The following is a 14,413-nucleotide window of genomic DNA, read 5'->3' on the forward strand; positions in this document are numbered from 1 at the left end:
CAGTAAACACATAGTGTTCGTACATCTCACTAAGTTACTCTACCCTGCCAGTACACAAAGACATTATGTTAACCAACCATTCAGAAACGTCCTGTTCAAGCCTTAATTGTTGAACTTCTTTGCGGCCGTCATCTTGTTCCGGGTCCGACTCCGGTTCACAGATGATACGGTTGCACAGATGTGTCCTCAGAGACTCCCGCTGCCATTCTCTCTCCAAAATATACCCTCAACTGTTGTCAAGGCAACACTCCACGTGTGTTGTGTCGAAACCAAGCGGCAACCTCCCTGTATCTCTCTTAAAAACCAACACGGAAGTGAATTAAACTGCAATTCATCTACTGACCGCTTGAGGCAGGCTGCAAAAGTGAGTCAAATCTGCATCTACCCCATGTTAAAATGCCCAGGTTCACAGCAGAAAAAAACATGTTTACAGCCTGGAGCAAAAAGTGGTTTTGGTCTTTATAGCTTATTTTGCCCTTCATGACAACTGTGAGGGGGGTGAATTTTTTTACAACTCATCCGTTTAAATTATATTAAGCCTGCATAATTAAGGGTGTGGCCACTTGAGTGACAGGTGGATTGCGGCCGTTTGTCTGCTCTCAGCTAATTCCAGCAGCTGCTGTACTTGCCATCTCTGCCGTGTTTGTGCTTTTTTCGGGATTATTTCATACAATTTAATACACGCATTATACCTTCACCCACGCCGTTGGATTCCGTCGTTGTCGAGTAACGTTATGGAGAGAACAACCAGCGCTGTATTTCCAGTTGTTTTCCTCGCATGCACTAACGTTAATGGATGTCTGACAATTTCGTTGCTAAAAACGTCTATAGATATAGAGACCACACTCGTTATGCGCTACTGTTGCTCTCACGGAACAGATATGCTTATTTAACTTTTTAGTGTTAAATAAAAAGTACCGTCAGATGAAATCCTGCCGTGTAAGTGCTTTCTCTCCGCCCATCCAGTAGATGCACACCCTTGAATGAGCGTGGATTTCTAGTGCATTTACTTGAACTTCTGAGGTAATATCTTTGGTTTGACCCATTTGAAATATTGAGAGGCGGCCAAAATCCGATTTTAAAATGGACTGGAATTAGCTCTTTACGAACTTGACATGCGATGCCATGCTGACTGACATGTATGTGCATGAATCACTGTCACACGCACAAGCTCAGACCAATATTGTAAGTTACTGCATAATAATACATCTTTATAGCAGAATAACACCTCACTTTTAATTACGTCTTTTAACTATTATAATATTTCAAAGGGCAAATGTCACGAAACACACACAGGGGACAGAAATCCAATTGCAGTAGTTTTATTTAAAGGGCAATCCAAACTCGTAGTTATCCAGGCAGGGTCAAAATCCAATAAGGCAATCCAAGGCACAAGACAAAAACAAGAACGGGCAGATACAGACTGGAAGTGTGGTGACATAAAATAACGACTCCGTACACATACTAACACAGACAGGGAATATATACACATATCTAACAAGACTAACAAAGAACAGCTGGGAACAATGATTACGGGGAACAGCTGAGTGCAATGAACTGATGAGTGACTGTGACAGACAGAATGCTGGGAAATGAAGTCAAATGTGAAGGACACCGTGAGAACGAGGACCTCTAGTGATAAACAAGGGAAACACAACCAGACACTGTGACATAACCCCCCCCCCTCTACGGAGCGGCTACCAGACGCTCCACGACATAATACAACACATCACAAGAATACAGGAGGGAGGTGGAACGGTGGAGGATCAGGGGGAGGGATGGTGGGCCAGGTCCATGAAGGGAGACAAGAACAAGGAGTGAGGGCTTAACCGGGGACCAGGGCGAAACAGAGTCCATCGGGCGGCCAGGGCGGTGAAGACCCCTCGGGCGGCCACGGCTCAGGAACAGACACTGGCTCCGGCTCAGGAACAGACACTGGCCTCCGGCTCAGGAACAGACACTGGCCTCCGGCTCAGGAACAGACACTGGCCTCCGGCTCAGGAACAGACACTGGCCTCCGGCTCAGGAACAGACACTGGCCTCCGGCTCAGGAACAGACACTGGCCTCCAGCTCAGGAACAGATACTGGCCTCCGGCTCAGGAACAGACACTGGCCTCCGGCTCAGGAACAGACACTGGCCTCCGGCTCAGGAACCGACACTGGCCTCCGGCTCAGGAACCGACACTGGCCTCCGGCTCAGGAACCGACACTGGCCTCCGGCTCAGGAACCGACAACATACACAAACACAGAAACAAACACTGGCTCTGGTACAGACATTGGCTCTGGAACAGACACTTGCTCCGGCTCTGGAACAGGCACTGGCTCCGGCTCAGGAACCGACACTGGCCTCCGGCTCAGGAACCGACACTGGCCTCCGGCTCAGGAACCGACACTGGCCTCCGGCTCAGGAACCGACACTGGCCTCCGGCTCAGGAACCGACAACATACACAAACACAGAAACAAACACTGGCTCTGGTACAGACATTGGCTCTGGAACAGACACTGGCTCCGGCTCTGGAACAGGCACTGGCTCCGGAAAAGGCACTGGCTCTGGCTCCGGCTCTGGAACAGCAGACACTGGCACTGGCTCTGGAACAGCAGACACTGGCTCCGGCTCAGGAACAAACACTGGCTCCGGCTCTGGAACAGGCACTGGCTCTGACTCTGGCTGGGCCGACGGGACGTGAACAGTCTCTGGCTGGGCCGACGGGACGTGAACAATCTCTGGCTGGGCAGATGGAACGTGAACAGTCTCTGGTTGGGCAGACACAGGTCTCCTTCTCCTCCTCCATCCTTTCAGACGAATTTGTGCCGCCTCCGACCTGGACGAAATATAAGCGCTCGATAAGACCAGTGGTGAAGCTTCAGCTATGCTCATGTCCTCATGCCTTCTTGCACATCTAGAGAAATACTCTAGAAGAGAGATTCCATTCTCTTTCTCTGCGGGAGAAAGTTCTCTACGTGGAATCCACATAGTGACTGGGGACAAGATCTACAAAAAAAATAAAATAAAATAAAATTACCGCTGGATTTAGGTGTGACGGAGTCGTTCTGTCACGAAACACACACAGGGGACAGAAATCCAATAGCAGTAGTTTTATTTAAAGGGCAATCCAAACTCGTAGTTATCCAGGCAGGGGTCAAAATCCAAAAAGGCAATCCAAGGCACAAGACAAAAACAAGAACGGGCAGATACAGACTGGAAGTGTGGTGACATAAAACAACGACTCCGTACACATACTAACACAGACAGGGAATATATACACATATCTAACAAGACTAACAAAGAACAGCTGGGAACAATGATTACGGGGAACAGCTGAGTGCAATGAACTGATGAGTGACAGTGACAGACAGAATGCTGGGAAATGAAGTCAAATGTGAAGGACACCGTGAGAACGAGGACCTCTAGTGATAAACAAGGGAAACACAACCAGACACTGTGACAGCAAAAACATGAACTTTAACTATTGGCTTTACTTCTTCAATCAGCTGTCACTTTAGCGCGAGGCCAGTAGCATATAGCATTTTCTCAATTCTCGCTATGAGAATTGCATTATATATAGCATTATATATTATCCATATAGCATTAGCACCTCAGCTCCACCCACGTCACGCCTCTTTGCCCATTTTATTTTATCCGGGAGTGACGAGAGGTGACACGCTGCCAAGATGGCGACGGCCGGCCCCGCCCACTTTAGGCTTCAAGAACGCTCTTCAGAAACCTACGGGTGATGTCACGGACACTACGTCCATATTTTTTTAGTCTGAAACGGCGTGCTGAAAACAGAGCTGTTTTTGACCATGTCAAATTATTGTTTTTACAATACTAATGAGAATTTTTAATTCAAGTATATTACAAACTTTTCATTTAGACCGTAAAGAATCAAATTAACTATGAAAATGGCATTATATGACCCCTTTAAGGATGCTCTGATTATCGTAAAATAATCTGATCAGATATTCCTGCCGTGTGTGGTGTGTTAAGACTGCTCTCGTCTGCTCAGAAGGATGCCAGGACCGCTCAGATCTCTTTTGAGATCTTTTTTGGCCCGATTTCTCCTCTTGTGTGGTGTCCCCCGGGGACAAACGAGCACGCAGCCTGTGGACTGTGGCGTGAAGCCAATAAGAAAGCGAGGTGACGAGGCGCAGAGGAAGCACCGGGAAACAAAATCAAAAAAGCCGGCGGCATGGCGCACCAGAAAGTCCGGTGGACGTCGGAGATTCTTTGACCATCGCCTTTTCTTTTGATAACGTTTTATTTTTCGGATAAAAACAAACTACAAACTATCGCCACTGCATCCTCTTCGTCCGCCATGATTGTTTAGCTCGAGGGATTTTGCAAGATTTTCCGTCTGACCTGGGAATGCTCGGGAGTCAAATCGGTTCGTGTGTGATGTGTTGATTTTGCCGTGTTTTACCACACACTGTACGACCAAAACTGTTAGAGCCGTGATTTTTTTATCGCCGTGTGTGGGGTCTCTCAGGTTTGGAAAATCGGCCAACAATTTTAAAATCGTCCCGAGTGAACCAGGCTTAACCGTCTGTACGCAGCAACTCTCGCCGATCGGTTACATCCACCCGCAGCCGATGTCGAACACCTCTTACACCGCTGTGGGGCGCTAGCTGGGCGGGGTTCTGGGTATCAGCCTCAGCACACTCAAGACATTACATTGGCTACTACCACTATCTGTTCCTCCCTGGTCTAGCCCATCACCCATTCATCCCTGGCCTCATCCTGCTCCACAGTCAGCCTTCTTCCAGCCCTTCGACCTCTCCTCGTTTGCCTCCCAAGCCGCCTCCTTTTCCCTCTCTCAGGGGGGTGTATTGTCAGAGACATTAAGTTTAACTATCATGGACTTTTGGTTTGAAATTCTTAATTTCCTGTGTTTTGTTCTTGTTTCCATCTCTCATTTGTCACTATGATAATTAATTTAATCATCACACCTGCCTGTTGTTTTAGTTCATTATTTGTGTATGGGTCCGGTTACACGATACCGTTTTCAACTAAAAACTGAAGATTTTTTTATGCGTTTTGGCCGTTTCTCTATAACTTCAACTATGAATCTATCCTACCTCACATTACATAGTAGGTCTCACTTAACCTACAGATCAATAAACTTTACCCCATCAACCTACCACAATACCTAACATTACTTAATATAGCTCAGTAATTTTACTCAACCTCAGTATCTCACATTGCTACTTAACAGCATATCTTGACAGATAGATAGTGTAAAGGAAGAGTTGTAGGTTGGTATTCAAATTAATAATAAATAGTAAGGAATACATTATGGAACTTTTATACATTTAAAACATTCTGTGTAGAGAATGAATAAATAAATAAATGGTTAAAACATATTTTTAGATGTGTGTGTGTGTGTGTGTGTGTGTGCCCACATGCGTGTGGTCACAGGAGCTGCAATTGACCCTTGACCTCTCCCTACCCTGCAGGTGCATACTGAGAAGGTGATTGAGGTCATTCCTCTGCTACCATCTTTTGATTCTGTCTCCCAGGCAAAACTCTCCACCTCTCTCTGGTTTTGGTTCCTGTTGTTGTTAAGTGGAATCTGGATTCAGATTTTTAGATATTCATCTGTAATCTCCTTAAGCAGCTTTGATTGTTTCAGATGGTTTCAAAACTTTCCCTGCCATTACTAAACAGCTGAGCTAACCATTCATTTACTTAATTCACAAGCAAAACAGAGTGTGTGCGACAGAGAAACAGATGCTGCCTCACTTGTTAGCTCTCTGTGCGTCACTTGCGCATCGGCTACCGTCTTTAGACTGCTCGGGATACTGTAGCTGTTCATGTCCCTTGAGCGTCAGTGCCGTAGAAGGCAGACGGCTCGGGCTCATGCGACCAGCGGGGTGGATCGAGGGGTGGAGCCGCTCCCGGTGTATATAGAGCAATTCCATGTTAGTCTGAGAGAGCGAGAGAGCGAGAGAGAGAGAGAGAGAGAGAGAGAGAGAGAGAGAGAGAGAGAGAGAGAGAGAGAGAGAGAGAGAGAGAGAGAGAATCCCCTGTCCGAGAGCCGCACGTCACCTAAAACAACTTTAATCCGAGCGTGCAGAACGAAGGAAATCAAAACACAGGAGTTCATTCACTGCACTGGTGCATGCATAGAAATGATTTGATTCACTATTATATTATTTTATGCCTATTTCGACTGCAACTTCTTGATTTCAAAGTCGGGATTCTTTTAAAAACACAACCTATTCCTACCTGTTAGATAGGCCTAATATGATTCTTAAAGTCCGATTGACTTAGATGGCTCAGTGCAGTAAACTTGAAGGGCGGGTTTGACTGTCTCCTTGCAAGACTCGGTACCCGTGTTGGATCGAGGAATTGTGTGTGACTCCGTTACCGAGTATTATCGGTGTGCGGGGCTTATTTCCACACTACAGGCGCCGCCTTTGCTCTGAACACACACACGCGCGCTCGCGCCATCAGGTGCCAGAGAGACACAGACTTCCGATTGAGTATTCGAGTAAAGGCAGATCAGCGAAGATCATCCAGGACTTTACCCGGCACCGAGTTGGATTTATAATGCAGATTTGTCCCTGTGTGACAAGATGATGGATGCATGAGGGCGCGCGAGATCAATACACCTAATTAATCAATACCCTCTAAGCGCACGTGAAGATCAGCTCCGCTGGATGTGTATGACCGCATCTCTATCACCAGGTGGCTTTTCAAGTGCGTGTTTCCAAGCGCGTGTCTGGCGTTATTGTGCGCATAAGGTGTTTTTGGAGCCACAAAACAAACGCAGAGCGACAATGCGCGTGCGGGATTAGTTTAAACTTTGGTTTGCGGCGGAATCGTCAGGATCTAGACTCTAAACTCGCGTCCCTGTACAGAAGAGACTACGTAGATCCCAGATGGGAGCTGATCTTGATTGAATTGCTATTTATTTCCCTTTGTAAAGAAGAAGGGAAAAACATTCCAGTCGGAGGAGATTACAAGTGCTTTTTTTCTCTCTCTCTCTCAAAGATCATTTGTTGTGACTCCTCTCCTTTTTGGATTTAAAACTCCTGCGCCTGCTTTGGTGGAACTGTTTTGCACCAGGAATTTCGTGTGTTTTATCGGAACTTGGGGAAACAGCAGTGATGTTTGTCCTGGAAGCAGTGGTGCTCTGTGCATTGCTCGGCGGGGCTGGGGCTCAGCCATGCCCGTCTCAGTGCTCCTGCAGCGGGACAGCGGTGGACTGCCACGGGCAGAGTCTGCAGAGCGTGCCGCGGAACATTCCCCGCAACGCAGAGCGACTGTGAGTGCGCCGAAACACGCTTTACATTAACACAATTACAATGATAATACAATGACTGTACTATAGTTATAACAGTTTACATGTATTATAAATTAGGTCCACAAAATGATTAAAACGATTTATATTATATACGATGTATAATTATTATCTTTTGTAAATTAATTCAACATGCATACAGCACTAATGCACCACCAACTATCATTAATATAGAGGCTTCTATTTGTTAATAATACGTAATATATAATATTATTTATTCGTGTCTGTCACACATTAAATTGTAGCCTACTGTTGTTAATTATTTATGTAGGCCTATTATAATAACCCAAACCAATTTAGTCTATTACTTACATACTTTGTGAGTCATCAGAACAAAACCAGAGTGTCCTTTTCTATTCAACTCACGCATGTCTCTATCTGTCATTGACTGTCTTTCTGAAGTGGGATCCATTAATTAAACTGGCATGAAGTTTAAACACAACCTGCTCTGCTTTGAGACTGCAAGAGCAGTTGAACCACCAAAAGATTCAGTTAAAATCCTGACTTTTACTTAATTATTAGAATTTCAATTATTCCTGTCTTATGCATTCTTTTTCTCTGTTTAAAACTACATATGCATTTAGTTGGCTGGGTAACTACCTGTCATATAGAAAAGTAGATTTGAAAGGCTACGTGACACCAACGGTAATTGGTCAGGATTGGTGAACCCAAGACCAGAAGAACTCATCCACAGTCTAGCACATATTTCACCAATGATAAAACACATCAAATGATGATGCAGACAATTTAAGCTATCCAGCATGCTGCTGAACATGTGAAATTCATTGTAGCCAAGGTAATAAAATGACCAGAAAAAAAAAATGTGTTCATAGCATCATTTACCACTTAATGGCCTAAATTAGACTTCCTAATTAGGCCTCTGTACTTAAGTCATTATTCACAGTTTTACACCCTCTCTTCTTTTCCCAGTGACCTGAATGCAAACAATCTGACTAAAATCACTAAAGCAGATTTCGCGGGACTGAGGCACCTCAGAGTTCTGTAAGTATTGAAGAACTAGTTTTTAGTTTCCTTGGTTTTGTTTAAAAAAAATGTTGAAAAAGTGTATTTTGCATGCATAATGTAGATTTTATCTCCAAAAAAAAAACAAGACAAAAACAATAACTAACAAATAAAGGTGTGCGTTAACATTTTCTCTTCGTCCGGCTCATTTTAGATGCCACTGTTTTAATAATAATGTAAATTAAACTTAAAATTAAATGTATATTTTAGATTTATTACACCCATTATTTAGTAAACACATTGGTCCACAATGGTCCCATTATCAGATTAATGCCAGTGAACGCATCATTATGCCAAATGTCTTGACTTGTCACAAAACGCATTGTTCTGGATTCCGTTGGTGGTTAAACACTTGTAGTATACGCACCCATAGAGAGAACAAGTTTGAACGGTGAAGCTTAACGAGGCAGTGAGCCCATGATTGTCAAAAACACAAAGACAGCATTTATTCTGAAAAATGATTGCGTTATTGGAATGCGAAGTGTCTGTCTATATCTTTCTTTCCATCTTCCTCTCTGCCTCTGTGTGAGGTTGTGACAGAGCGGGAGGATTTGTGAATGTAAATGTGAGTGAGATGGAATGTGTGGGTGTGAATGTATGTGTTAGAGAAAGACATATAGAGAGCTCATGTAAGAACAGGTTTGCCCTCCCACTTGGAGGGTAGTATTTCAGCTGAAGACTTTCTCTCTGTGTCTTTCTTTCCTGTCCCTCATAGACACATTCTTTTTTCTTTTCTTTTTTTGAACTCTATCTCTCCCCCTCTCTCTAACTCCTAATTTTCTTTGCTCTCTTGCTGGTACATAAGACTGAAATTACCTTTATTATCAAGCCTCATAAAACACTGTCAAAACATATTCTGATTTATTGATGTAGAGTGTTTTACTTCAGATTTATGACAGAAATACTTCAACTTAACATCAACTTATGTTAACCAACACTTCAAGACACGTAGACGTAAAACCCTTTTACTTTCACCATGTCTCACACGTTCAGTCAGACATAAAATTGTGACTTGAGCTGTGATTTTTCATGTAAGGTCAATGCAGCTATGTTGGATCTACATCACGGAATGGTTAAATAATGCATCAGTAAACCTTTGAATGATGTTATAAATTCCCATACTGCAAATGTGTACATATGAAAGTTCATCTGGGTATCTGTGTCGATGTAATGTACTTTAAAAAGGCAAAATGCAGCAAGTGCACCAAAGCTGGAACTGAGAAAAAAATTGCAGTGTTGTTTGATTGAATGATTTGATATGAAACTTCACACTCTTTTTTTTTCTCTAAATCTGAGCGTATTTTAGCCAAACCTGTCTGTCACAGGACAGATCATAGTCTAAGAGACCCGATTTCAGCCAATTTACTCATTTCTGACAGGCGTTTTGCTTTTGTAGGCCAGCATAGCTGAAGGAAATGGTGCCGTTATGTTGTATAGATGTTGTATTTAGACTGGGGTTGAAAGCTCTTATTTACGGTGGTTTTATAATGAGAGGTGGGTCTCAGATTGTGAGATATACTGTTAAATGGTGTTTGTGAAAACTATTTGTGGACATTAAAATGTAAATGGCTCTCTGTAAAAGTGCCAAGTATGCAGTATGCACAGACATAACCGTTTTAATCATTGAAATTCATGCAATGAGTGACTTATCTTTATTTCGGTCGCTCTCTTTCTTTTCCTTTCTTAGGCAGCTAATGGAGAACAAGATCAGTTCTATTGAGAGAGGGGCATTTCAGGAGCTGAAAGAGCTGGAAAGACTGTGAGTTACTAACATACACACACACACACACACACACACACACACACACACACACACACACACACACACACACACACACACACACACACGCTACACAAGATATGCTGCACTGGCTAAAAGTCAGCAGTGTATTTTTGAGTTAACATTAAAAGTATGACCTACTGAGTACAATTTACTTATAAAATGGCATTACACAATCAAGTGTGTGTTTTCGTATATTAATGGTGGATATTGTATGTTGTGGGCATGTGTGTGTGTTCGCACATTGTGGTCAGGATTTGATGGAGCAACATTTTTGTCTGACAGCCAACCCAGCCTCAGGGGAACACACACATGCGCAACTAACTCTGGCACACACAGCCCTTTAAGAGAATGACACTGGAAGCTGGAATGGAAATGGGAATTACGCTCTTAAGGAACCCCCATCCCATCCCATCCTTTCTTTCAAGCTTTTACCCCCCCCAGCTATTCTCCATTTTCAAACATATTCATTCTGATGGCCTTTATCTCTTTGTCACAGACTCAGACAAAAATCTAAGTTTTGTCAGTTTCTCAAAGTGGTGCACTTGGTGTACTGCAGATCTCCCTTATTATTATATGATATGAACCAGTATGACAAATTAATAATGAAGAGTCGCGTAATAGAATTAGCATTTTTGAGCCATGGGTTCTCTCAGGAAATTCTAATGGTTTTTTTTTTCTAACCAAGCAGCTTTCTTTTATAAGTACAATAAGGTCTGTGGTTAACAAGTTGCTATGGCTGTCCGATTTGTCCCTCAATTCATTGTAGTTGCTGAACTGTATGGAACTGACCGTAAGCATTTCATTCCTGAACTAAACCTTAAATTTTGTTTTGTTGGTATAGCTTAATGTATTTAGGCTGGTTCAGTGATGTTAAAATATTCTTTAACTGAATAAATTCAATGGATGAATTGAATGTTTCAACATGCAAATGTTTAGGTTAAAATTTCTTTCAGTGTAGCAACTTATTATCAACTTGTGCTTTTAAAACACACAATGGTTTTGAATTCATTTTTGAGGTATAACTGTGTATAAACTATGTTGTATAAAAAAATTCTTGGACACACTTTATATGAAGTGCCGTTAATTACTATCTACTAACATTTCAATTAATCATTTGATACAAAGTATTTAATACATGTGTGCATACATGTTGTACATTGTACTTATATTTTAAGAAATACCTGCATGTAATTATATCTATATTTACATTGTTGATCCTACTCTTTAAATCATCCTTAAACCTAACCATACCACAAACCTGTCTCTAACCATAACCATATCCCACTTAAGGTAGCAGCAAACATGTTTTGCAATACAACATGAACACAATAAGTACACAGTGCCTAAAAATTTTTTATGCAAGTAGATAATAGTTAAAGACACTTAATATAAAGTGGGATCATATTCTCTTCAAATAATGTTCACTACTTATCTTTACTCAGTAACTGCACACTACACTACAATTATTTTACTCATAAATTCTAAAAACTCATTTGAAGTTCCCAACTGAACCCAGGGTGAATTAGCAATTAATAATGGATTGCAATTAATAAAGATTATTGTGCAGTAAAGTAATGCATTATACAATGAATGAAGGCTATGCGGATCTTAAATTCCCCACAAAACCACATTTCTCTCCTGAGAGGAGCCTAAAAACTAATCTATGCTATTGAATGATCATGATTGCTGTCTAGATTCTGATTGTAGAATCAGTATCTAATTTAAGATGATTGACTGTCAATTACCTTCTCTTAATGGTGACTGGCAGATGTTCAGTTTACATGCACAATTACATTAGAGCTGGCATTTAGAGCTGTGCCGCTTGAGGCTCAGTCAATCACCTGCCCAATGCTATCCTAGTTTTCTGCTAGTCATTACCTTTTAATTTGGTGGGGAAATGTTTAATGACTGCAACCAACCCAGCTGAACCACAAAAGGCTTATGCCAACTAGGCTCTGCGAGAGACATAATTCACTCACAAGTATGATAACTTTAGTTTTATAAAGGGTTTGTGTTAGCTGCGTGTGGTTCTGAATGCTAACTAGCGAAAGGTCAATGGCATTAACAGTGAATGTGGCTTTGTGCGGTAACATATAGCTCATAAATCGGAGTACAGCTAACTGGTAATAGCTTGTAATAATAGCAAACTTTCTTTCGGCATAAATTGTGCAGTGTTGGCATAACTGAAGGGTTAGGCGGGCGAATGGTGGCGATGAATAGCTCTTTATAGTGATAAGTGTAGGGATAGAGGAGCTAGCGGTATGTTGAATAGCACAGCTAAAGTCAGTGTGTAAGATCAGTCCCACTGTGCCGGTACAAAAGCAGGAGTCTAATGCTGGAGGGTGACTGCATAGCTGAGAGGATTAGAACGCACAGGCATTATAATGCCCTTACCAAAGGCCCTTCATAAATATGTGTGTGAGAGAGTGTGTGTGTATGCGTATTGGGGATGCATATAGGTATTGGGTGTGACGACCTCCTGTAGGGAGGAAAAGTGGAGACTCTGTTCCACGTATGACACACACACATACGCACAAACACCCTTCGTCATGGCTTGCTAGTCATGAGCAATGCAGTCAGGTAAAGTAAGCCTATGGAGAAGGACTTGAGCAAACGAGCAAAATCCTTTTTTCCTGCTTGTTTCTGCAGTTCCTTTTCCTCCAGCCTTTATTTATTTATTTATTTATTTTAATTTACAATCACACACAGTTTTGGGCTAGTTGTTGGTTGTGAGCTAATGACAGGTAGAATTGGCCACTTAGACAGTTTTTACGTGGCATTTAGGGGTTATCTAAAGAGACCTGGTTGAAAAAATGAAATAATAATATTTTTGTCTCGATGAACAGTTGTTCTAGCCTGACTGCGTCAGACTTCGTACTTCCGCTCTATTTCAGTTCGCTTCTGTACTCAGTCTGAGACATCGACATGTCTCTCAGTTTTCCTCCGGCCTGAAAACAGCCGGCCAATCAACGAACAGAGGGCGGGCTGAGAGCCGTGACGTAGACGCTAAGCACCGAGTTTAAGATTGTATTTTAGGTTAGGGAAATCGAAAATGACCGCGGATATGGAGACACGGGATGCAATTCGCTCTGTTGTGGAGAATATTCCCGGCATTTGCAAACTGAAGCCCGAACAAGAAGAGTGTTAGTTAAACATTTTGAATGGAGGTGATGTCGTGGCCCTACTCCCGACAGGTTTTGGGAAAAGTTTAATTTATCAACTATTACCGATCGTCAGCGAGAAACTGGGCAGGGCAAAGGCCGGCAAGGCGATAGTTGTGATTGTGTCCCCCTTGGTTGCACTCATGGAGGATCAGGTTAAGGAGGCAGCAAAACTCGGTCAGCCATGTTCACTCCGGTATTTCGCTCGATGGTTTCGTTTTCGCATCATACATGTGTTTACAGTGGAAGTTCGATGCGGCTGAGCTGGCGAATAACACACGTCATAACCAAACGTTATGTGATTAGCTTACGGGTAACCAATGCTTTTATACTTCAGACAAGATAATTTTCAATTATGCCATGCCAGACTCTGTCTACGAAGCAAAGCGAAGTAGCAGAGTTTGGTATTACCAGGCTACAGTTGTTCAGGAAAAACTGTAAAAATATTGTAAAATGGTATATTGACTCAGAATCAGAGTATCCACAACTGATAATTTCACAGAAATAACTCAAAAATCAAAGATGAATAGTTTTGCTTGTGGATATCAAGTTAACATTTATAAACTTGAATATCTTTCGAAGATTTAATACAACTAATTTGGAAAACTTCGGGAAAGTAAACTATTATTTCATCATCAAAAGCGCTCATTAGATCGGCCCGGTAACAGACATTGTTTCCTTCTGTACTGATAAAGACTGTGTACCTATAAGGAAGTTGCACAGATTCAGCCAATCAGATTAATGCTTGCCAAATGAAGACAGTGCTTTCCAGTTTTGTGTGCAATATGCATCAGGCTGTCAGCGTACAGACTGTAGGCGGCCTGTCTGAGCCTACTAATTTATAAACTAAGCCATAAACTTATGTCATATGCTATACGTGATTGATTGCGGATCATGTCTGTGTTGCGCTACAGTAGCTGTGTGTGTCTTCACACTAACTTTCAATTCATTCTTTCCTCTGTTTAGTCTTGTTGCCTGTTTTTTGGCAAGTCATCTCACTTTATAGCCCTCCTTGGAAATGACTGTGAGTGCATGTCTGTGTGTGTCAGAGTCTGGCTATGTGCATTTCTATCTGTAAGTGTGTATGTCTGTGTGTACTCATCTATTTTAAGGGTCGATCTTATTCGCTTTAAGCACCG

General features: G+C 42.4%; 1 protein-coding gene across 16 annotated transcripts in view; it reads left to right on the forward strand.

The window, feature by feature from the left end:
- Positions 1–6,252: 6,252 nt before the first annotated feature.
- Positions 6,253–14,413, forward strand: part of slit2 (slit homolog 2 (Drosophila)) — a 72,939-nt gene continuing 64,778 nt past the window's right edge. For all 16 annotated transcript variants that reach the window (XM_056265071.1, XM_056265076.1, XM_056265077.1 and 13 more), the window contains exons 1-3: positions 6,253–7,271; positions 8,238–8,309; positions 10,018–10,089. In XM_056265071.1, the coding sequence (XP_056121046.1) occupies positions 7,114–7,271; positions 8,238–8,309; positions 10,018–10,089 (302 nt within the window). In that variant the 5' untranslated portion in view covers positions 6,253–7,113. The remainder of the gene's footprint in view (positions 7,272–8,237; positions 8,310–10,017; positions 10,090–14,413) is intronic.

This window comes from Rhinichthys klamathensis, unplaced genomic scaffold (assembly GCF_029890125.1).
Source record: "Rhinichthys klamathensis goyatoka isolate OS25496 unplaced genomic scaffold, OSU_Roscu_1.1 h1tg000229l_1, whole genome shotgun sequence".
NCBI classification, from domain to species: domain Eukaryota; kingdom Metazoa; phylum Chordata; class Actinopteri; order Cypriniformes; family Leuciscidae; genus Rhinichthys; species Rhinichthys klamathensis.